This window comes from Eleutherodactylus coqui, chromosome 2, assembly GCF_035609145.1.
Source record: "Eleutherodactylus coqui strain aEleCoq1 chromosome 2, aEleCoq1.hap1, whole genome shotgun sequence".
NCBI classification, from domain to species: Eukaryota; Metazoa; Chordata; class Amphibia; order Anura; family Eleutherodactylidae; genus Eleutherodactylus; species Eleutherodactylus coqui.
Genome location: NC_089838.1, coordinates 173,132,700 through 173,156,903, shown reverse-complemented (window position 1 = coordinate 173,156,903; position 24,204 = coordinate 173,132,700). Strand labels below are relative to the sequence as shown.

Genomic DNA, 24,204 nt, shown 5'->3' with positions numbered 1-24,204 from the left:
ACTTATCTAGCTACCTGATGCACAAGGTTAGTCTAAAACCTTACATGTTGCTTTGATTAGCCAGCGCTGCCCACATGAGCAGCAGCAGCCAGTCAGTGCAGCATGCTGTGCCTTAGATGCATCAGTGAGAGGCGTGGTACAGACATCTTTGGTTTTCCAAGGACCGGAGGATCGTTTTAACATCAAAGGTCTTTTAGGCCATTTGTTGCACACTATGTTCCCATATAACCATTGATTTTAAAGGTCACACAATGCATGGGAATGACAGGTCCCCGAGCACATTTTATTACTTCAGTGAATCGATTCCCTGCAAGATATATAGTATGTGACCAAACTCTTACTGCGTTGTCCAAACCAAAATGACACCTCTGTACCTTTTCAAGATACTTTTGCTGTGTGGTTATTGCTGTTAATCAATGAAAGTTCTGTCATTTCCCTCTTGCTAAAAATCATAAGAATGCGTTCATGTCAAAAGTTGTGTTAATGTTTTCAGATATGCCTACACACTATGTAACTTGCAAATTCATTTTGAAGTACTCAAAAGCCTAAAACTTGTGCATTCACAGATTTCAGGATCATTGTTAACTTGGCCTAATGTAACTAAAATACAAAACTAGATCAGAAAATGTAAGCTGTGCTTTGATAAATGTGCACCATCTGCACTACAAATACTGTTAATCATGTTTCAGATAATTACTTGAAAGGGAAAAAAACAATTCACAAATTTACTAAAAAACAGAGGACACTGCAATTAGAAAATAAAATGAAACAGCTCTGACATCCTGGCCTATAATTAACTCTGATTTTCACATGACCCCACTAACTAGCAACGTTATTCTGCATTAAATAGAAGTGAGTGCAATAAAAAAATTGGTATAGGCTATTACACTGGAACTTGCATTTTTTGATTCCTAGAACCCAGAATGGTTTTTAAAATGTTGGCATGTAACAAACCTATACCAACATGGAGTCTTACAGAATTGTAATTATTATAGGACTCCTCAGTAAAGCCTAGAGTAATTTTCAAGATCAGACAAGACTGGAATGCCTTTACTATACAAAATACAACACCACAACCACCCCGTCACAGCTTTCGTCCAACAACGGTTTCAGTTATTTCCACTATGTTGTAGTTTCTCAGACATTATTACTTCCAGTTTGTCAAAATTACTGTTCAGACTTCTAGCATTAGTCACCATATAGTTTAGAAGTTTTTGGTTATTTTGTATTTCAAGTCTACCCCTATTAACCATTGTGACAGTTCTAACTGTACTAACCCTTCCCACCACTCCCTTCCATTTTCACTACTTAGTCCAAGATCTCTGTCTACACTATCTTCTCCTCTATCTCTGTGATTGCCCCACTCTCCCTCTCAGTCCCTAGTTTACACACTCCTCCAACCTTCTAGTAATTTTCTCCCGCCCCGCACAGCTGCACCCTCCCCATTGAGATACAGCCCATCCCTATAGTAGGAATTGTAGCCAACAGCAAAGTCAGCGCGGTTCTTTAGGAACCCAAATCCCTCCTTCCTACACTAACTCATGAGACACTTGCTTAACTCCCTAGTCTTCTGCTGCCTTTCTGGTGTGGCACATGGAAGAGGAAGTATTGCAGAAAATACTACATTGGAGGCCCTTTCCCTAAGCTGAAATCCTAGGGCCCTGAAATTTTTTTAAGGACCTTCCATCTATTTCTAACTTTGTCATTTGTGCCAATTTGCACCATGCCCGCTGGGTCTTCACCAGCGCCCCCGGTAATATGTCAACCCGATCCACCATGAGTTGATCTTGAGCGCCAGGCAGACAACGCACAGTTCAACAATCCCCGGCTTGGGACAGATTACCCTGTCTGCCTCTATAATAATTGAGTCCATCTCTACCAGGACTAGTCTAGCAAGCCCTGCACTGTTCATTTTTTGCTGTGTGGTAGGACTCAATATGCTGCTGAAAGGCATCACTGTCATTAAAAAATACTATGTCCTGAAAGGGTGTATTTGGTCTGCTACGATGTTTAGGTAGATGGAACGTGTCAGGTTTCCGAGCAGAACATTGTCCAGAGCATCAACTGAATCTGCCAACTTGCCTTCTTCCCATAGTTTATCATGGTGCCATCTCTTCCCCAGGTAAGCAATGCATATGCACCCAGCTGTCCACATGATGTAAAAACATGATTCATGAGACCAAGAAACCTTCTATTGCTCCATGGTCCAGATCTGATGCTTAGACACCTATTTTAGTCATTTTTGTCAGTAAACAGGGGTCAGCATGGGTAGTTTGACCGATTTGCAGCTTTGCAGCCACAAAAGCAGCACAATTTTTGCTGATGTGATACGGGTCGGAAATATCCAAGGGATAACACTATTATTCGTTGCATGTCCATATATGTATAATGTCTAGGGCAGGGTTCTTTTAAAGTATTTAAATAAAAGCTATATTTTATTTTAGATATTTACCCACTTTTTCTAAAGAAATCCTTTACTCATCTTTTAGCAGCCCAAAAGAGGAGCAATGACGATCATCGCTCATCATGCAGTTTAAATAGCCGCCGTTCCATAGCGAACGGCACTTGTGTTATGTGAATGGAGAGGGGTGGGGGAGCGAGAGGAGAGAAATCTCCTGCACTGCCCCGCCCCCCTGCTGGCCACACCGTGTGCGAGCCAGCTGTGCTAGCTCCCCTGCAGGAGTACGGGAGCGTGGGAATACCGGGACGAGTGTCGGGCATCGTTTGCCTGACACTCTTCCAATGTAAATGGGCCTTTAGGTAGATACGCACCTTGCATTCTCTGCAGCCTGAACCAATGATTAGTTAGGGGATGTGTTCTAGATTATGTCATACATGGTTGTTCAAAAAGAAGGTGGGGATTTGGGGATTTAGGCCACCTACACACGAGTGGATTTGCATTGCAAAATCAGGAGCGGGCATCCACCACCGGATTCCGCAGCAAACCCAGCCCATAGCATGCTATGACAATACGCGATTTACTGCCCACGAGCGGAAAACGATTGCGATTGGGAGTGGAGAAATCGCAGCATGCTGCTCTTTTGTGCGGGCTACGCACGGAGGGCTTCCATTGAAGGCAATGAAAGCTTTCCGTCCTGCGGCCACTCTGCAATCATCATTGCAGAAAGGTAATGGGAGCCGCGTCATCTCCATAGCAGTATCATCTGTACTGCGCATGTGTGCTGGCGCATTTGCAGCACAGGAATAAGACGCCAGGTATGCTGGGGCCGCTGGCCGGGCACCGGGCCAAACTCCGCTGCAGGATCCAACATGCGGGTCTAACCTGGACGTGTGCAGGTGGCCTTAATTACAAGCTATAGAAGACAGGTACACAATTCCCACATCGCTGAAAAGAGGAAGGTTTAAAGTTTTTTAGAACATGCCAGTAGTTCCCTTTCTGCCACACAGCAGTGCTGTGTGCCTCGTTTACAGGTTTATGGTCCCTGAGGTGTGTATGCATATGCAACCAAGTTCAACAAATTTTATGTGCCACTCGTCAATTTGCTTGTGATGAGGCTGTCGTTATTGGAATCGACGCTGGAATTCACATTGCACTTGAACAGTGAACCATTTTTCTGTAAACTTGAAACAAGAAACAACACTGTAATGTGGCAGAAAATGGCATAAAAAACTTTAAACTTCCTCTTTTCAGTTAGCTGTGGATTGTGTACCCGTCTTTTGTAGTTTTTTTTGTAATTAAAAAAAATACAAAATCTGCAACTTTTTGGGGGGAATAATCCTGTTTTAGGCACTGTAGCTAAACTATAGTCAGAGACCAGTTCTGTACTAATAGAGCTAAATTAAAAAGTAGCCAAGGAGCAAGTTCTGAAAAAACAATTCATAGCAGGTTATTCCTTGTAGGTACTGGCTTACAAATCATTTCTGAGCTCCTGATTGGAGGATCACATAACTTTCTCTGACTATTTGTATTCAAGGAGATGTAGTCTTTACATCAGGCACTATACAGAAATCTGATGTAGAAAAAGCAAACTCTCTGCTGTGTTACAGGAGCTCAACTCAACTGTTGGATCTTCTCGTACAGAGATGTTATCAACCATTTCCAATATTGATCAGCAGAACTGTGAACATAAATAAGTCCAATACAGCTTGAGGCTCCATAACATGGGGTGCAACAGAGAAGCAATACAGAAAAACTAAAAAGTGATGCAATATATCCAAACTATAGAAAGGTGCTTGAAGGTAGCCATAGGAAGAGCAGAAAGCTGGGCTGAAAAGGGTCTGGTGCTGCAGGTAGGTGTAGTAAAAGGCTTGCAAATAAGCATTAGATCATATTGTATTGATGCACAGCTATATATTTTGGCCCTGGACAATTGCCTTCATCTGTTTAGCACACATTGTGTTATATGGTATTTTTTTCTGCAGCGCAGTATATGGAACGCCATTACGAATAAGCCATTCAGCCTCAGAATTTTAGAAACATTATGATAAGGTAATTATGACATGACTGAGAACTGGTAATACATATCCTATTGATAGGACTTTCTGGACATAACAGCATTGCAGACAAGAAATTCTGTTAAGCAGTAACACAGACATGCAAGGACCATGCAAGGCAATAAAAGTCCTGATGTGATAATGTGAGCGCTGCACTGGTTAAACAGAATTTCAGGAACAAAATTATCTTTGTTAATAGGGATAATAAACCATGCCTAGTAACTGTGCATATAAGTGTTGCAAATGTTCATCTTCTGATTACATTTATTTATATTGATAATAAAGCATGCAGAAGAACCTCATTTATCATAAGGCTCATATGGCTTGAATTTACGGGCTTCATTTCAATGAGATCAGCGGCATAATTACATTTTCTCCAGCAGCAACTACTAAAAGCTGTATAATTAGGTTTAGATTTGGAGCAGCCGAAGGTCAAGCCCTTCTTCTACTATAGAAGTTACAAAGTATACAGGAACAACACTTTAACCTAAAAACTAAGACCACCTGCAGCATCTTAAAGGTAATCTGACATCTTCCTTCAGCGCTCTTTATGAGGGCAGCATAAGATAGCGGCAGGCACGCTGATTATAACGACGTGTTTGCTGTATCCATGCAGTAGTTTGGCAGAAGGTGCACTTTATTAGCCACACAGAGGACTAGTCCATTATATACATGCTCTCCTGTTAGCCCCATCCACAGTAATAAGGAGACGACCATCAGTCAGTGGTGAGAGGGTGGGGTAGAAGTAGCTAGTGGTAGCCTCGGGTACTGTTATATCTTGCCAACACTGGAAGTGATGGGTGTCAACAAATGTTGGGCTGCCTGACGGCCAGGTGTCAGACGCCCCACAATTCGTGACTCGGTGAACTCACCCCTCCGCAGCTGATTGCCTGCAGTCACCCCTCCGCCGCTGTGCCTTCTGCTGGGCTACTGAAAGTTGTCCACGGCGGCTACAGTAATTGAGGCCGCCGGTGTCAGTTGGCGTTGGGTCCTCCAGTCTCCCCTCACGGCTCCAGAGCAATGTATAAGGTAAATGTCTAGCAGCACTAAATAGAACAAAAACCACACCTGTAGTTGGATAACTTGTTGATGCAGCAGCCACAGACAAATTGAACCACTTCCGTAAAGGTCAGCAATGAACGGTGAAGTATGGCAGCATCCACGTATATTTGAAAAACACAGTCCTTTATTCTCCCATGATAAAAACAGCAACATTTCGGTCCAAGAAACAGGACCTTTGTCAAGCTCTGCCATACTTCACTGTTCATCCCTCACGGCTCCAGTGACATTAAGCCTTTCTGGGCTCTCGCCTGTGACGCTGGCGCCTTTGCGACTCTGCGCGGCCGGAGCTGCTCCTCCAGTGCTGCTGAAAGGGGGGCCACTGTCTGCATGGCAGGACAGAGGGCAGCGGCCCCGGTAACAGGTTGTCGGCGACGGTGGGGGGTTAGAGGCTGCAGGGGAGATGGGGTGAGGTGGGCAGCAAGGTGCTAGAAGCGTGGGGACAGAGTTTTGCCTGGGATGGAGGGTTAGGGTTAGTTTCAGTGTTCGGCCGCCTGCAGACGGCCGGTAGGATCACCTGCTCCCGACGTCTCCCCTGCGGGAAATCCCGCCTGTCTGCAGGAGGCCATAGGCTTAGATTATTAGCTGGAAATGCTTCCAGCTAATAATGTAATCATAACACTGAACCTAACCCTAACCCTCCATCCCAGGCAAATCTCTGTCCCCACGCTGCTAGGACCTTGCAGCAGCCACCCAATCAAAAAAGTTGTGGGCATACACTGGGCGGATACAGCCCATCACCACATCTCCACCCACACTTGTGGTAGAGACATAATACAATAGTACTGTAGCCGCGCGGGTGGGCAGGGCTAACTAGAGCTCATGAATATGGAGGACATAGTCCTCTATGTGTGGTTCCTACTAAAAAAGTTTCTCCCAAACTACTGCAGAGATACACACATATGGCTGTAATCACCGTGCCTGTCACTGTTTTATGTTGTCCTCAGAGAAGGCAGCCAAAATATTGTAACAGGTGCCTATTAACATAGTATGTAAGGCTGAAAAAAGACATATGTCCATCCAGTTCAGCCTATTACTCCCCAATGTTAAAATCAATTGGCTTGTTCTGTTAGGGTGCCCATCCAACACTGCAGTTAATTAATTTCTAATCCCAAGTGGATCACTGTTAATTGCCAGTCAGTACCTAGGCTTAAAGGGAATAAGTCATGTTAAAACTGCAGTTCACTCTGCAGAAAGCATTTTGTAGAGCAGGATGAACGGAGTACATGAATACATAGTTTTTTGAGTGAAGATTCCTGTTTAACTTGACATTTATTGATTCAAAAGTCTGTTTATTTTTTTTCTTAGGAGTCCAGTGGGTGGTCTCATAGCTGTCAATCACTTATAATAATTGCCCAATTGAGTCCTAAGCCCAAAATCAGATGAATTTTGAATCAATAAAATCTAATTACATAGGAATCTATATATTCGTGCACTCCGCTCCTCCTGCCTACAACATGCTGTTTGCAGATTGGACTGCACTTTAAACGTGGCAGGTCCCCTTTAAGTACAGGTGCCATCTGGCAATCAGCGGTGATCCGCATGTGGTTTACATAGTAGATTACCACAGCATGTTTGGGCACCCTTAACCCTTTCCATTCCACTGTCTGACATTTAAAGACATTATGATTTAAGGCTGTACAGCTCCGATGTTGGAAGACGTCCGTCGGAGTTCTCTTACTGCATATTGCCAGCCTCTCGGGGGTTAATTAATATCACTGCTGCTTGGGGGGGATAATTAATATCACTGCTGCTTGGGGGGGATAATTAATATCACTGCTGCTGGTGGGGGGGGGGTTAATTAATATCACTGCTGCTGGGGGGGGAGGTAATATCACTGCTGCTGGGGGGGTTAATATTCCTGCTGGGGGGGGGTGTTAATATCACTGCTGCTGGGGGGGGGGTTGATATCACTGCTGCTGGGGGGGCGTTAATATCACTGCTGCTGGAGGGGGGTTAATATCACTGCTGCTGGGGGGGGTTAATATCACTGCTGCTGGGGGGGGGGGTTAATATCACTGTTGCTGGGGGGGTGGGTTAATATCACTGCTGCTGGGGGGGGTTAATATTACTGCTGCTGGGGGGGGGGTTAATATTACTGCTGCTGGGGGGGGGGTTAATATTACTGCTGCTGGGGGGGGGGATAATATTACTGCTGCTGGGGGGGGGGATAATATTACTGCTCCTGGGGGGGATAATATTACTGCTCCTGGGGGGGTTAATATTACTGCTCCTGGGGGGGTTAATATTACTGCTCCTGGGGGGGTTAATATTACTGCTGCTGGGGGGGTTAATATTACTGCTGCTGGGGGGGGTGTTAATATTACTGCTGCTGGGGAGGGTTAATATTGCTGCTGGGGATGATGTTGCTGAGGGGTTATTACTAGTGAGGGGGTATTACTGTGGGGGTTACTATTACTACTGGAGCCACTGTGGGGTACCCTGTTACTACTGGGGCCACTGTGGGACTCGCTATTACTAATGGGGCCACTGTAGAGCTCGCTATTACTAATGGGGCAACTGTGGGGGTCAATCATGTTACTGGGGCCACTATGAGAGTCACTATGACGACTGCGACCACTATAGAGGTCACTATTAGGGCTCATTCACATGGGGGCGTAATCGTATTTCGGTCGCACAAATACGCTGCGTATTTGCGAAATCGAAAATCGCTTATGCCTGCATATTTGGGCACGCAAAAAAAGACACAGATGGGCCCACTGAGATGGTGCGCAAATGTATAGTGAATACACAGGTTTCCTGCGCATTCACCAAGTATTTGCGCGGCTCATTCAATTCAATGGCCTATCGGAGTGCTTAGTACGCAAGAAAATAGGTCATGCTATGTGAAAATATATATCATGTGAATGAACTCATTGAAATCAATGGCTTTTATTCACTGCATATTATGTACACAAATACACTTGTGTGAACGAGCCCTTACTATACTGTCTTACAATCGGCCCTTTGAAGGTCACCATAAGTCCGATGTGGCCCTCGGTAAAAATGAGTTTGACACCCCTGGTCTAAGGCATACTGTACTGAATAAAAAAGACTTTTAAAACCACAGGAGACATATACAGGCAGGCAATCAAATAGATTTTTTGGGGGATCATAACAAGCACTCATTTACTAACACTGTGTCTAAGAAGGATACAAAACAGCAGGGGCAACCCTAAAAATTGGAAACTAAAAAAAAACAAGAACTTAGTGTTTTTGTAGGTTATTAATGAGTCTAATATATTGATATCTCCACTTCGGTACTAACAGCTCACATGTATTCTATACATATCAATCTACCAAAAATCTCCCAAATTGAGGAAACGCAAGTTAAAAGGGAGTCTGTTTTCCTTGGGTAAAGCTGCTGACAGTTTTGCAGTCCTGCTCCCCTGCCCCTACATAATATACCTTCGTGAAGACTTTTAGACCAGGTTCAAAAATTGTGTTTTTTTGTAGCTCTTTTAAATTGCGGTTCGGATCACCTGTCCCTACAAATTAGTTTTAAACTGTCAAAACCGCCGACAAAACCCTGCTCTGATATTTGTAGTCCAGCAACAAGAGGTTAACAATTACATTGCCATGAAAATGGGTAATGTACCTTTCGTTTGACTGCCGTTTCTACCGTTTCCACATCAGATCTACAACATTACTTTTAATTGGAATCCATGCCATGCCGAGCAGGGGAGGAGCGGAGCTTCCACGAGGAAAAGGGGGTAAGTATGCGGGTCTCAGGGGGGAGGGAATGGGGGGGAAGGGGTAATGGGGGCTGCTGTGGGATGTCACTATTACTACTGGGAGCCGCAATGGGGTGTCACTATTAAACTGGGGCCACTGTGGAATGTCAGTATTATACTGGGGGCCGCTGTTGGGTGTCACTATTATACTGGGGGCCGCTGTGGGATGTCACTATTATACTGGAGGCCGCTGTGGGGTGTCACTATTACTACTGGGGGCGCTGTGGGATGTCACTATTATACTGGAGGCCGCTGTGGGGTGTCACTATTACTACTGGGGGCCGCTGTGGGATGTCACTATTATACTGGAGGCCGCTGTGGGGCGTCACTATTACTGATGGGGGCCGCTGTGGGGTGGGGGTGGGGGTTCGGTATTACCGCTAAAGGGGGGTCACTATTATCGCTGGGGCAGCTAGAGGGGGTTACTATTATCTCTGGGGCAGCTGGGGGGGGTCACTATGGGGTATGTTTACATGTAGCGGAAATGGGCAGGGCTGTTTCAATATAGACAGCGTGCAGATTTTGACAGCTTTTTGGATGCGGAAATGCTACAGAATTTTCAATAGAAATTTCCTCTGAGGACGTTCTGCAGTGTTTCTGCATTGAAAAAGCAGTCACAATCTGCACACTGTCTATTTTGCAGCGGCCCTGTCCTTTTTAGAACGTCGGGGGTAAAATCATATGTTGTGATAAGCCCCTCCCCCTGTCATGTTGGCACTTTGCGATAAATAAGTGGGTTTTGGGTTGCAGTTTGGGCACTTGGTCTCTAGAAGGTTCGCCATCACTGGTCTAAACGGTATGGATTTCCTCTGCACTTGGATTTGAAGCCCTTGTGCAAAAAAAGAGACATCACTTCATGATGCGGATTCCATGCTGAAATAAAGTCAGGAAATCTGCACATGGCTTTGCCAATTGAAAGGGACAAAACTCATATGCGGATCCACAGGCATATAAGTGCTCCATTAACAGCAGCCTGATATCTATCTTTTAACCCTTTTCGATCCACTGTCTGACGTCTGAAGACATTCTGATTTGAAGGCTGTGCAGCTCCGATGTCGGAAGACGTCCAGCAGGGTATTCTTACTGTATATTACTGGCCGCACTGTTGTTGGGGGCCTCTCCAGCATGTCCCATACCGCAGTACTGGCTCTAGCCAGCAGACGGCGCCATTATATAATGGCAGAAAGAGAAAGCCCCCTAGGAAACCCTGAATCCAAAATTGGATTGCAAAGGGTTAACCAACTGTGAATCCACTCAACTATCAAATGATTATGTTTATTTTTCAAAAACATATTACGAGCTCTTTATGTGCAACTGTATCAAAAAGTCTTACTGAAATCCAGATAGGCAATATTGACGACAAGACCTTCATCTACCACTCTTGTGACATAGTCAAATAAGTCAATTAGATTAGTTTGACATGATCTGCCCTCAGTAAAGTAATGCTGCTTGGTGTCCAGTAGGTTGTTAGTTTTTTAAGTGGTCAAATATCATCCTTTTCAGGAGATTTTCCATTAATTTAACAAATACAGATATCAAACTAAATGGCCTGCAGTTGCCGACTTCTTCTCTACTATCCTTCTTATGGATAGGAACAGTACTGACCATTCTCGAATCATTAGGAACATCAACTTTTAGAAGACACTGGTTAAACAAATCTGTTGGAGGTGCAGCAATCACAGATTGGAGTTCTTTTTGCCGTATGGACCAATCCCCATATTCAACTTTAAACATGCAAGTTTCACTTATAACTAGAGATGAGCGAGCATACTCACTAAGGACAATTACTCGATCGAGCATTGCCCTTAGCGAGTACCTGCCCGCTCGGAAGAAAAGATTCAGCTGCCGGCGGCGGGCGGGGAGCTGCGGGGAGCAACGGAGGGGAGATCTCTCTCTCCCTCTCTCCCCCATGCTCACTGACGCAACTCACCTGTCACCCGCACCGGCAGACGAACCTTTTCTTCCGAGCGGGGAGATACTCGCTAAGGACAATGCTCGCTCTAGCAATTGTCCTTAGAGAGTATGCTCGCTCAACTCTACTTATAACATCAGCCTCCAAAAACACTGGATCAGCGCCATTAAAACTAGAAGTAATACCACACCCAATCATTCTGAAAACCAGCTTCTGAAAATACTTAACAAAAGTAGCTATTGAAATGGTCAAAGACTGTCTTATCTCCATTAATATACTTATTAACCCAATTTTTAATTTTGTAGATGGAGAATCCGCGTAGAACATTGAGGCCTTAGTAATTCATCCACAATACTCAATTATAGGAATACAACAACCCTCTATTTTCACTTCTGTTACAATACTAACACCTCTCTGAATATCCAATGAATTCTCTCTTCTGTAGTAACACATACATTTACTGAAATATGCTGTGTTTTTGCTTCACATTTGAGGACACATTTGATGCTTACAATGTCCGATTGAAATATGCATGTGTGCCTGAAAACTCAAAGATAGGTCCCAAAAAGGGCAAAAACATTCTTAAAAAAAAGACAATCTTGAAATGATGAACATTAACTGGTCTGAACATGGTCTGTTCAGTGTGAAATAAATCATTTATATGAAGACAGACCTTAAAAGAAGTCTGTCATGTGAAATTAACCATGCTAACTATTAGCACGGTCAGGTCATCTTTCACACATGGAGGGGGATCATACCATTATTTGTTCTGGCAGAGCTTCCATCACAGAAAAATCTTTATTCTTCTGCACCATGCGCTATATACAAACCAGCCCGAGACCATCCGATGGGCGGGCCGCCCCAATCAGACTCGTCCTGTGCTTCTGCTCTCAGTATTGACAGCTCCCTTCTGCAATCATTAAGCAAGGGAGGGAACTGAGTAAGACCGAGAGTAGAAGCACAGGAGGAGTCTGAGCAGAGCAGCTCACCCATTGGGCGGTCTGGGCTCCTTTGCATACAGCATGCGGGGTAGAAGAATAAATTTTTTTCTATGACGAAAACTCTGCAAAGATATCATGGTATGATGTCCCTCCATGTCTTATTTGACAGTGCAAACAGTAGGTAGTGTTAATTTCACATAATAGACTTCAATTAAAGGGGTTATCCTATGAACTATTTCCATACCAAATCTTATTTTGCAGTTTTAGCCAAAAATGAAAACTGCTTTGATAACAGAGGTTATTCCTCTATGTAAAATACATTTTCGAATGTTTTTTAGCTTCTTAATCCACAGTAATTCTGGTAAATACTCGTTGGTTCGATTTTGTTTTGGTTATGCTACTTATATAAAGGCATTTATTTAATGGTTTTGTATGGTTACATTTGAAATTAAAATTGTTCTGTTTTTAAGGCTTTGCACCTATGCACATTAGACAGGTTTCCAACTGTACAGCAAATCTGCATGTGCTAACAGACTGAATTACAGCTGCCTGATGCTTGAATGGGTCTTTAGTATTTAAACAAGTTTTCCCCCTCCAAACAATTTATCCACAGAATAGATGATTAATGTGTGATCCATTGGGAATTTGTCCGCTGGGATGCCCACGGATCACAAGAATGGGGACCCCGTATCATCCATATGAATGTAACCCAAGTCACTTGTACAAACTGCTGCTCCCTTCGTCTCTATAGAGCTGGCAGGGATAGTAGAGTACAAACGCTTGACATTTTCCAGCAGTCCCATAGAGATGAATGGAGTAGTAATGTACAAACATGACCACTGCTCCATTCATATTGGGAGACCCAAGACCCATGTTCTCGTAATCAGTGGAAGTCCCAGTAGTTGGATCGGCACCCAACAGACACTTATCCTATGGACAAGTGATAAGTTGTTTTGGAGGGACCACCCTTTAATAACCTGTAAACAAAATAGATAGCTAGGCAGGCTAGTTAAAGTTCACTATACCTGCAAGTGAAGTTCATTATCACTGCCCTACCACCACTAAAATAAGCATGGAAATTATGTGATGTTCAAGACAATGATTCCTTTCTTATCTAAAAAAAAGTTATAAGTCTTAGGATATAACAAATAGGATGACTGCCACCTCTGCTCCACACAACAGGCCAGTGCCTATCCTGCTAGTTACACTATCGTGACAGGAAGGTGTCAGAATATGATAAAATAATGCAGGATAACGATGTGATTTATATACAACTATTACATTAAACTAAGGAACCAATTAAAAAGCATCTGTCAATCCGGAGGAAGACAACTATTCTATTCTAGTAACACATGCGGATATCTTCCCACCTTTTCAATGGATTGATGCAGTCTGTAAAGTGAATTGACCACAGCCACATTTCTTCGCTGACCTTCCGTGAGAGGTCCAATCACCTGGCTTGCATCTCCTTGAGTGGACAGCTACAACAACAAAAATAGATCACTGTTACAATGAAGCACGCCTGTGTCAGGATGCATTACATGGTGAATACCTTGATTTGAACAATGCTTTGTTTTCTCAACAGCTTTTATAAGGTTATATAAATACAATAGAAAATACTAAAAAAAACAACACTTTAAAAAATAAAAGCAAACAAAAATATGAAAACAAGCATGCACTTCTGAGGACAAGTAAGAGCTTCATGCTCTAAACATGACTAAAAAGAAATTCAAATTATAGTGGCATTAGTCAGCAGTAGAAAAGTAGGTTTAATCCATGAGGAATATGTATTTCAAAGTAGTTCATGAGTTGTGTAGCAGCAGAAAGTCATTTTCATGTAAAAGTATGCAGAACAGAAGATTGCAAAATAAACCTGTACATATTTATACTCATTAGTTAGCTTTGGACCATTTTTAACCCCTTCTCAGCAAGTTTTAGCCTTCCTGAAACAAGCACATTTTTCAGATCTGACGTGTCAATTTACAGTGGATATAAAAAGTCTACACACCCCTGTTAAAATGCCAGGTTTCAGAATTATTTCCATCTTCAATGTGACCCATTATCTGTACCATTTTATTGATAAACAAACTGAAATCTTTTGGGATGGCAAAACAATGTAATGTGGTTACATAGATATATATGCACAACCTAAAACTAATACCTTGTTGGTGTACCCTTTGATTGTATCACTGCATTAAGTTTTCTTAGGTAAGGTGTCCATCGGTGTGGCACATTTGCACTTGGAAATTTATGCCCACTCTTCCTTGCAAAAGTGCTCCAAATCTGTCAGATTGTGAGGGCATCTTGTGTGTAGCGCCCTCTTCGGGTCCACCCACAGATTTTTAATGGGATTCAGGTCTGGGCTCTGACTGGGCCATTCTAAAACTTTGAACTTCTTCTGGCAAAGCCATTCTTTTGTTGATTTGGAAATATGCTTTGGGTAGTTGTCATGTTGAAAGGTGAAATTCCATACCTTTTGGAATAATGGCCAAAAAGTTCAAGCTTGGTCTCATGAGACCATAACACGTTCCCACTACATACTTTTGGCAGACTTGATGGAGGCATTGGCAAAACATAGCCGGGCTTGAAGGTTCTTTGTTAGAAAAAGCTTCCGTCTTAATCCTCTGCCCCACAGCACAGACCTATATAGAATACGGGAGATGGTTGTCACATACACTACACAACCAGTACTCGCTGGAATTTCCTACAGCTCCTTTAATGTTGATGTAGGCCTCTTGGCAGCCTCCAATTGCCTTCTAGTCTTTTCACCAATTTTTGAGGGAAGTCCAGTTCTTGATAATGTCCCTGTGTTGCCAAATTTGATCCACTTCTTGATGACCGTCTTTACTGTATTCCAAGGTATATGTAATGCTTTGGAAATGTTTTAGTACCCTTCTCCTGACTGGTCCCACAAAAACCAAGCCGGCATACAAATAAAAAGTTACGTTTAGAAAGCACGAATGAATAAACTGGCTCTTATGGCAAGTGGGCAAGATAGAAACAAACTCTATATGACCAGTTTCACATGAGCGCATTATAGTCGTATGCCTCTGTTCATAATATACTCTTGTGAAACTGGCCTAAAACCACAATAAATAGCCCATATTCATTCAACGACCTTGTGGAAGTTCTACCCAGTGTTCTACCTAGTGGTTTACGTTTTTTGTTATGATGGGGAAAGGGTGGTCAGCCCTGGTGATTTTTCCATTACAATGAATTGTGGTCAGTATTAAGACATCCTTCTTGTCTTTATACTTTACCAACATTACTTGTGGATAGTGCCCTGCTCTCGCCCTGTCTGAGTGTTAACAAAAGCTAACATTCTTGGGAAGCCTCTTCAATTTTTGCACAAGATACTGCATGCCACAGTATCTCTGGAACTGTCAAGAGTGGGATGATGGTGTAGATGCTTTTCCACATAGAGGTTTTAACCCTGGTCTAAGGGTGCTTACCCACTAGCGATATTTTTTTAAGCGGTGCAAGATTGAGTGCCTTGCAGCGCAGAGAAAATTCTGCGATATCGCTCATTGTTTTTAAATGGGGACGTCGGCAGAAGCGCCAGCCCCATTGAAAACATGGGAAGTGCATCGCGGACTTCTGTCACCGCGGGGACGAAGGAATCCTCTGCCACAGCTTGAGTAAACAGATCAGCACTCCTGGGTTTTCTTCATAAAAGGATACTTTTATTTCTTATAGCACGACATAAAAACTGAGACGTTTCGATCCGTTCTGGATCTTTTTCAAGCTTGAACAACATCCAGAACGGATTGAAACGCCGCAGTTTTTATGTCGTGTTGAGGAATAAAGGTATCTTTTTATGAAGAAAACCCAGGAGTGCTGATCTGTTTACTCAATCTCTGAGAAGTTATACTTGGATCCTTGGGTCTAGATCTGTTTGAGGATGTTGCACCCGTGGCCGTGCTGTGCCTTTTGGAACATTGGTTGTGCTTTTTTCCACACATTTCGTTTTACAGTATCCTCTGCCACAGCTGTCACAGGCCCCCTTGAAAGCAGTGGATTGCAGGCAACCCCCGCAGCGATGCTTTTTTGGCGAAGGGCTTTAAATATAAGCCTTTCCCTGAAAATCATCCCCAGCTGTAAAAAAATAAAATAAAATAAAAATTATACTCACCTAAAAGATCCGTCCGGCTCTTCTCTCTGGCACGGCAGTCTTCTTCTTTGTTCTGTAGCCCAGGGATTGAAAAATCCCCGCCCCCAGAAAGCCCTGTTCTCATTGTCTGAGTGCTCAGCCAATCACAGGCAGCACTCAGCCATTCACTGATGAATGGCTGAGCACTGCTTGCGATCGGCTAAGCGCTGTGACAAATCACAGGCAGTGCTCAGCTGTCATTCAATGGCTTATTTCTGCTTGTGATTAGCTGAGTGCTCAGCCAATGAGACCAGCGCTTTCTGGGGGTGGGGATTTTTCAATTCCCGGCCTCCAGAACACTGAAGACGACTGCCGTGCCAGGCGGCTCTTCTAGGGGAGTATAATTTTAAATTTTTTTTTTTTACAGCTAGGGATGATTTTCAAGGAAGGGCTTACATTTCAAGCCCTTCCCCTAAAATCATCGCTGCAGATATGATACCTTTTAATGGCTAACAAAAATAAATGGCTAAAGCTCGCTATAACATCATGTATTTTTGTCAGCCATTAAAAAGGTATAATATCTACAAGATTACTTGGTTTCTCTTGCTGGGAACAATCACATTTTACTCCACTTAGGAATGCATAAAAGTTTTCAAGTACAACATAAGGGTATCCCCATCTCAGAATTTTCATTAAATATGCCATAAGTGTCTGAACAGACCTCCTCTCCTTGGCTGTATGCCGTGACTGGGGGTAGTATTGAAGACAGCGTGTGGGCTATTCTAAACAGTATGTGTAGCTCCACGATGGGAGATCATTTAGATTATAGTTACTATTCTGGATGTTACAGTTAGGTGCTTTTCACATACCTTTTTTATGATCCAGAATTAGTTCAATCATCCATGCAGAAACGGCACAGGGTCTAAAGTCAGAATGACACCATAAGGCCACCTTCACACAGGCTTCAAACTCGCATGAGATTTGGGCATTGCAAGACGCACAAATATGAACCCTATTCTTCTGAATAGGGTCATACATGAGTGATGTTTTCCTGCATGGCATCACGATGCGATGCTATGCAGGAAATAAATCGTGCCATGTTCTATCTCCCTACATGCTCTTGCATCGCAGCCCCCATTGTTTTCAATGGGGCTGGAGGCAGCATGGCTCCACATGCTAGATGCAGACAATGCGAGTTCTCCCATTGAAAACAATTGTAGAAACTCTGTGATCCTCCACCGCGGCAGAGGAATGCTTTTTCACCAAAGTGATACCTGGCTGTTTTGACATGAAAACACTGCACATTCCCAGGGGTTTTACATGGTGGGGAGCGCGATATGGCTAACGTCACATGGGCAAGAGTGATATGGGGCTGTGAATCGCGTCCCCATAGCATGCTCCCCACCATGGGAAACCCCTGAGGATGACAGGCGTTTTCATGTCAAAACAGCCTCACATCACTTCAGGCACAGGATTGCAGAGCTTTCCTATTGCTTTTAATGGGGCTGCGATGTGAGATCACGCAGCCAGATAGAACATGCCGCGATTTATTTTCCGCAACGCATCATGGTACTATACGGGAAAACATCGCTCATGTGTATGAACCCATTTAAAGGAGTGGGGTTCATATTTGTGTGAGATTTGTGCATTTCGCAAAGCAGAAATCTTGTGCAATTTTATTGGTCGTGTGAAGCTGGCCTAAGGGAGAATGTGTGAGACAAAGAGCTGTTTGGTCTTCAGCTCAGTTAACTTCTGAAAAGATCAGAGAATTTAGTCTTTTCTATCTAGTGTAAAATACTGACAGGGGCAGAAACAATAGGAGATGGAGATCAAAAAGGTCTCACATGTTCTCCCCTACGGTGTCGTCCAGGGTCCGTCCTGGTTTCCATCCCCATGCAGCCTTCTGCATGTAGGACGGAACTAGCGCGGACTTGTAACAATGGTATGTGAAAACAGCCTTATTGTAAATACTAAAATGTTATAGCAATGAAAACACGGTTGAAATATATTATAATTATACTGTGTTTCTGGACATAATACTCCTCTATGCAGCCAATTAGGCAGCTTTGCATAAGACTTCACTACCAGTTTAATCCTCTTTAGCAATGTCAAAGATGCATAATCCTAGCCAAGGAAGCTATGTACATTAGTAAAATGCAAGTCAATGCAATACAATTAGAGCTAGCACAGAGTATCTTGCATAACAGAAACAGTTTTCTCTAGGCAACATCATCATCCATGTAAATTAAGACAGAGCAATAATAGCCCAAGTATTACATCTAGTAAAATAGAAATAATAACAAAATACGCAGTTTAGTCACATTATGATGATCACCTCCTATATCGACGTCAGCAGCATGAAGGAAGGGATGTGTTGTGGGCTGGCTTGGTGGGTATATAAAGTCTGCTCACATATCACTCCTTATTGTCATGGGTAGAAGGGGCCATTTATCAGAGTTGCAAAAAGGGGTGATTATTGGATTTCGGTTGCCAGCATTTGTCAAACAGTGCAGTTTGTGAACTGTCCATGTGCTGCTGTGGTGAAAGTGTATCACGAGCGGACAAATGGCAGCATTGGGTATAACGGATGTGGAAACTGCAGAGCACCACGGGCCATTTATGTGTGAGATGATCGTCTGCTACAAATGTGCACAAGGGCCAACGGAGGCGCTACAGTGAAGCAGCGCACCGTGAAACGAACCAGGGGGCTATCATACGTGTGTCTAGAACAGCGGCTCAGCAAACCCTTCTGTGTATGAGGCTCCAGAGCAGACGGACCTCACTGCATCTATGCTAACAAAGGTGCGTCGGAAGAAAAGGCTTCAATGTGCGCAGCAGTACTGGACCACAATGATAGGGTGTGTTAAAAAAGCTGTGAAACACTGACATTTGTTCAAAAATGCTGCTCGAAATCGTGGTAAAATGATGCGGTTCTGAGTGGCGTTTAACTGAAACATGTGTGAGAGTGGCCTTATGGTTTGGAGAATTTTTGTTATGACACTTTCTGGGCCTGCGCATCTATGTGGAAGGCATTCAACATGAATCCATCCTTGCAGATCACACACACCCATACATGCCGTGCCTACCCTGGGACAGATAGAATCTTCCAGCAAAAAACTGCGACAGGTCACATGGCTAGAAATGTCCGACAGTGGTTGAAAGAGCACGACCAAGACTGCCAAGTACTTCCCTGGCCCCCCTATTCCTTAGACTTGAACCCAATTGAGCATCAGTGGGACAGCCTTGATCGTCATGTTTGCTCTATGGATCCTCCCCCACGAAGCCTCCAGTAACTGTGGGATGCACTGTAGTAAGCATGGCTCCAGATACTCGAGACCACCTACCTGCACCTTACTGAGTCACTCCCAGTCCATCTAACTGCTGTCCGTGTGGCACATAGTAGTTACTCTGGATACTAGCTGGTGGTCAAAATAATGTGACTTTTAAATCTGTATTTTAGCATCATTTAAAGGAATGCAAATATAAAACAAGCAAAATGTATGTAAATAGTAAGCATGGTTTCTGAAAATGATGGGACAAAATATATAATATGAACGTAACTCAACTACTAAGCATATCCAAACAGATTTCCTGTAATTTAAATAAATCTTGGTATTTGTATAGCGCCAACTTATTCCGCAGCGCTTAATTTCATTTACTCCAGATTTCCTATGAGATCCATTTGTGCATCCTCAATCCTAATAATGCCAATTCCATCTACTATTCAGTAGTATTCTTTTTCTAAAAGGTACTTTTTAAAATGTAAATAGCTGATTACCTGGCGTTGCCCGTGTATTTTATTTTTAGACATGAAAAGAATTTAAATATGTGTGTGTGTGTGTGTATATACGTATGTACTGATTTAATATATCAGTATATGAGGAAGAAGTCATCTGTGCAATATATTGGTATATGAGGAGGAGGTAGTCTGTGTAATATCTTACTGCATGAGGAGGAGGTTGTCTGTGTAATATGTTGGTATATGAGTAGGAGGTTGTCTGTGTAACATTAGTATTTGAGGTGGAGGACGTTGTGTAAGATATTGTCTAAGGAGCAGGAGGTCTGTGTAATACTGGCGTAATTAAAAAGCAAAAACTCACCAACTTCCTCTGTAATTTTTGTTGCCAATAGCAACCAATCACAGCTCAGCTTTCACTTGTTACACTGCTGAGGTAAAATAAAAGCTGCGCTGTGATTGGTTGCTATGGTCAACACAGATTTCCTTTTGGCCAGCTTCCATAAGAGTGGGTGCTGGGCTAATTTCTGTGTGGTACATAGTGGCTTAGTGCTGGTGAGAAGCTGTGTGGTAGTTGGAGCAGAGGAGGAGGTTGTCTGTGTCAGATATTATCTGAGGAGCAGGAGGTCTGTGTAATTTATTAGTATTTGTGGAAGAGGAAGTGGTCTGTGTAATAGAATAGTATTTGAGGAGGAGGTCGTCTGTGTAATAGATTAGTGTACGATGAGGAGGAGGTCTTTTATGTAACAGATTAGTGTATGAGGAAGAGGAGGTCTTCTGTGTTCGGTAAGACTGAGAAATAAAAACCATTTGCTGAAGTGCAATTCTGGCATTTCCATCCCTTCCCCACCAGGAGTAGTGCCCCCCCCCCCCCCAATTTGTCCCCATGGGATGAGCTATATATAAACCAAGTTTGCTTGAAATTGCTCCAGGCGTTCATGAGTTATGGTGGCACATACATACACACATACATCCTATTTTATATATACGGACAGAAGACCGGGGAAAAAAACGGTACAAAATATAATAGCCAGCATTCACAAAAGAAAAGGGACACCATAGCAAAGATGAAAAGATGCCCCTTAGCAAGGTGATGGATATTAATACCCAGGACAGAATTCTCTGGGGATTGTTTTCCCTCCACTTCCTTTCTATGACCCTTAAAGGGAAACTGTGACCTGGCCAAAGCACCATAAACTAATTTATGGTACCGTTAGGCGAGCCGACAGGGACCTGGTGCTGTATTTTTCATACTCACTGCTTCCCGACTCCTGCCCGCTGCTGAAGTCCGTGCGTCAACCGAAAATCTGATTCTTTTCAGGACTTGCAGAGGAGAGTATGTATAAATATTATATACAAACACATACAATAGGGTTCCCAAAAGAAACAGGACTCTCCTCCTGGTGGGTGACGCAATTACTAGTACAGGCTTCTGTTGCCAGGTGAATGTGTGCTAAACTTTTCTGAGGAGGTATGCCAGCCAACATTGATGGGATAGGTTGTGTTCAGCTCCAGCAATTTTTTTTTTAAAAAGTTGTTCAGTTTTTTGCCTATATTGTGATGATGATTCACGCAAACAATGTGCAGATGTGAAGTTGTGTCACTTATTTAACTGCTCAAAGCACCAATAAAAAAAAATTGCACAGAGCGAGATCAGGTGAATACAGGAGGTGAGGCGATTTTACGTCAAAAATTGCTTAACGTTTAGTGTTGTACGGGCAGACAGGTGACTGGTTATTTCATCATGACAACGCACCTGCCCACACAGCGACTTTTGACAAAAAGGCATGACGACCTTGCCTCATCTTCCATATTCACCTGATCTCAGCCATCACAAAATAGGTGACAAATACATTTACTGACATTAACCAGACAAAGCAGTAAACTGACTTACCAGCTGTTCAGACTTGACACCAAAAAGCTGTATGGTCTTTGCAACATTTTTGGAGACAGCAGTGCAGAGATTTGGCTCCACAGCAGCCACATTCATTTCGCTGTACAAAAAAAACCGTAAGTGTGAAGATAAAATAATGGTTATATTTAGCGGAACGTTCTAAAAATGACTCCTTAAGTTCTGTAAAACATCTTTCACGGTACCTAAAAATAGCTCGTCTTACAGAATAACTCATTACCTTGTACTTGTTTGTTTGTTGCCAATAAGCCCTTTCTAACAGTTTGACTTCTGTCATGTAATGTGCTAAGCTACATGGAGAGAGCTCACTCCCCAGGGGCTTCCAAAAACTGCTTGTAATAAGAAAACAATTAAAGGGAGGCAGGGAAATATGAAACATGCAACAACTTTGCCGAGTACAGAGATGAGTACATGAGCACGTAGAGAGAAATAGTTCTAGGGCACTATATCTCCATAATCCGGCTTCCAATTGCATATATTTTCTTTTGATTGATTCCATATGAATGTGGCAGAAAAAAATCTTGGTATCAAACCCGAGGCATGGGTGCCATATTACAGTCGTACTTCGGCCAAATGCATGAAGTCGTACGCTCATAAAATCACTTTCCACTGTGCTTCTAAAGGCCCGTTTACACTTAACGTATCACTCAAAAATCTCGGAACCAAATTTGCTCTGTGTGATTATACCCTTACAGTTAAGAAAGACAAGCCAATCACCAAGATATCCAGATTGTTGAGGACAGAAGGGTCTAATGGCCACTCCCTTGTTCAGCACTTGTGCGTACTCCACTTTACTCTGCAACAGTTGGCACCGCTGCTTGGTGTTCCTAACATCCCCTATTCTTCCCTTTCATTTCCCTTCAAGTCACAAGTGAAGAAGTTAGTAAGGAGGAGACAGACCTCCAATATTTACAATTTAAAATCAAATATACACACAATATACATTTCCTATGATTTTTCAAACAAGGCATATGAAACAATCTTCCATGCAGATCTAAAAGCAGCATCTGTGCCATTTCAGCCTTAGAAAACCTCTGTTTAATATAGGATGTGCACTGGCTATACTTCTCTGACAACACTAAACCAGTTTGCATTTTACCATGATGTCTTGTTAAATGCAGAGACAATCTAAATAAACCACTCAATGCTTTGTAATGTCATGCATTAATCCTCTGTTTTATATGCGTGAGTGAGAGAGTGCAAATCACGGGTTTATGAAGTATTTCATTTGTGGTTTACAGTTCTTAGCTCATATTTCCCTGTAGGATATTTACCATAATCCATCTTTCCCTCTATTTGGGATTTAGTACTGTAAGTAGTAGTTTTTAGCCTGGGATTACTAGAATAGTTACAAGATAAATATCAGGAATAGTTCCCCTGGCCACTGCATAGTCTATTCATAATGTGTACTAGAATACAAGAAATATATATGCAGCCGTACCTCTGGAACGCACGGATGCTATACCTGGCCATACTTTAAAGCTGGAGCCTCTTTTGACACCATTAAACTCTATTCTGAGTTCCCTTGATTCAAAGCTGTGGTATGTACACATAGCTATGGAAATGACATCTGCTGCAGATTATGTTCTTATTACCAGCAAGTACTAAGTGAATTTCACCTCAAAGGAGAGCCTAAAAAATAATGTTTCTATGATACAAAAATGGTACAGGTAGCCAAATACTGCCTTCATTGTACTTTACACAAATCTAAATTATCCACTCAGCACACTCACTTGATACGTGGATAAATAATTTTGGTTATTGGTCATTTGATAAATGGCATTTTGGTGTAAATGTAGCATACTTAAGAGATCTGTTTAGATCTCAGCAGAACATCATGCAGACAGAATAAAAAAAAAGTTGCCAACCATTCAGAAAAGTGTATTAAGTGGCAAGCAATGACCTAGAAAACATTTCAGGATTTGATCACCATCAAGGTCACGTTAGAAAATATTATATACACGATTTCATGTCACATGTCAAACTAAATTTTTATGGTTTGGTAGAATTATATAAAGACACACACATGAATAAATATACACATGTCACAAGTCAAGGAGTAGTATGATGCAGGTTCAGGAGCTGAATCAACTCCATACCCAGCCAGTGCTGGCTATGTAAAACAGTTGACATCCGCCGGCAACAGCCGTGATCAGAAATAATTCAGGTCATGGCAATTTTACCACTTAGATGCTACAGGCAATGTTGCCTACAGCATCTAAGCTATGCGATGGAAAAGCTTAATAAACATAATTCATGGCGGCCTTCACTACACTCAAGGGTGCCATGCTAACTCATCAGCAGCCTGTGACACTAACTCAGTGGCACCCCTCCGGCCAGCTGTTTACATTCCTGTCAGTTTTCA

The 24,204-nt window shown here is 42.7% G+C and overlaps 1 protein-coding gene across 1 annotated transcript in view; it reads right to left on the bottom strand.

Annotated features, from left to right (window-relative positions):
• Positions 1-24,204, bottom strand: part of COG5 (component of oligomeric golgi complex 5) — a 299,093-nt gene that overhangs the window by 75,623 nt on the left and 199,266 nt on the right. The window contains exons 14-15 of the mRNA XM_066591926.1: positions 21,822-21,921; positions 13,472-13,582 (exon numbers count right to left, since the gene is read on the bottom strand). Of these exons, the coding sequence (XP_066448023.1) occupies positions 13,472-13,582; positions 21,822-21,921 (211 nt within the window). The remainder of the gene's footprint in view (positions 1-13,471; positions 13,583-21,821; positions 21,922-24,204) is intronic.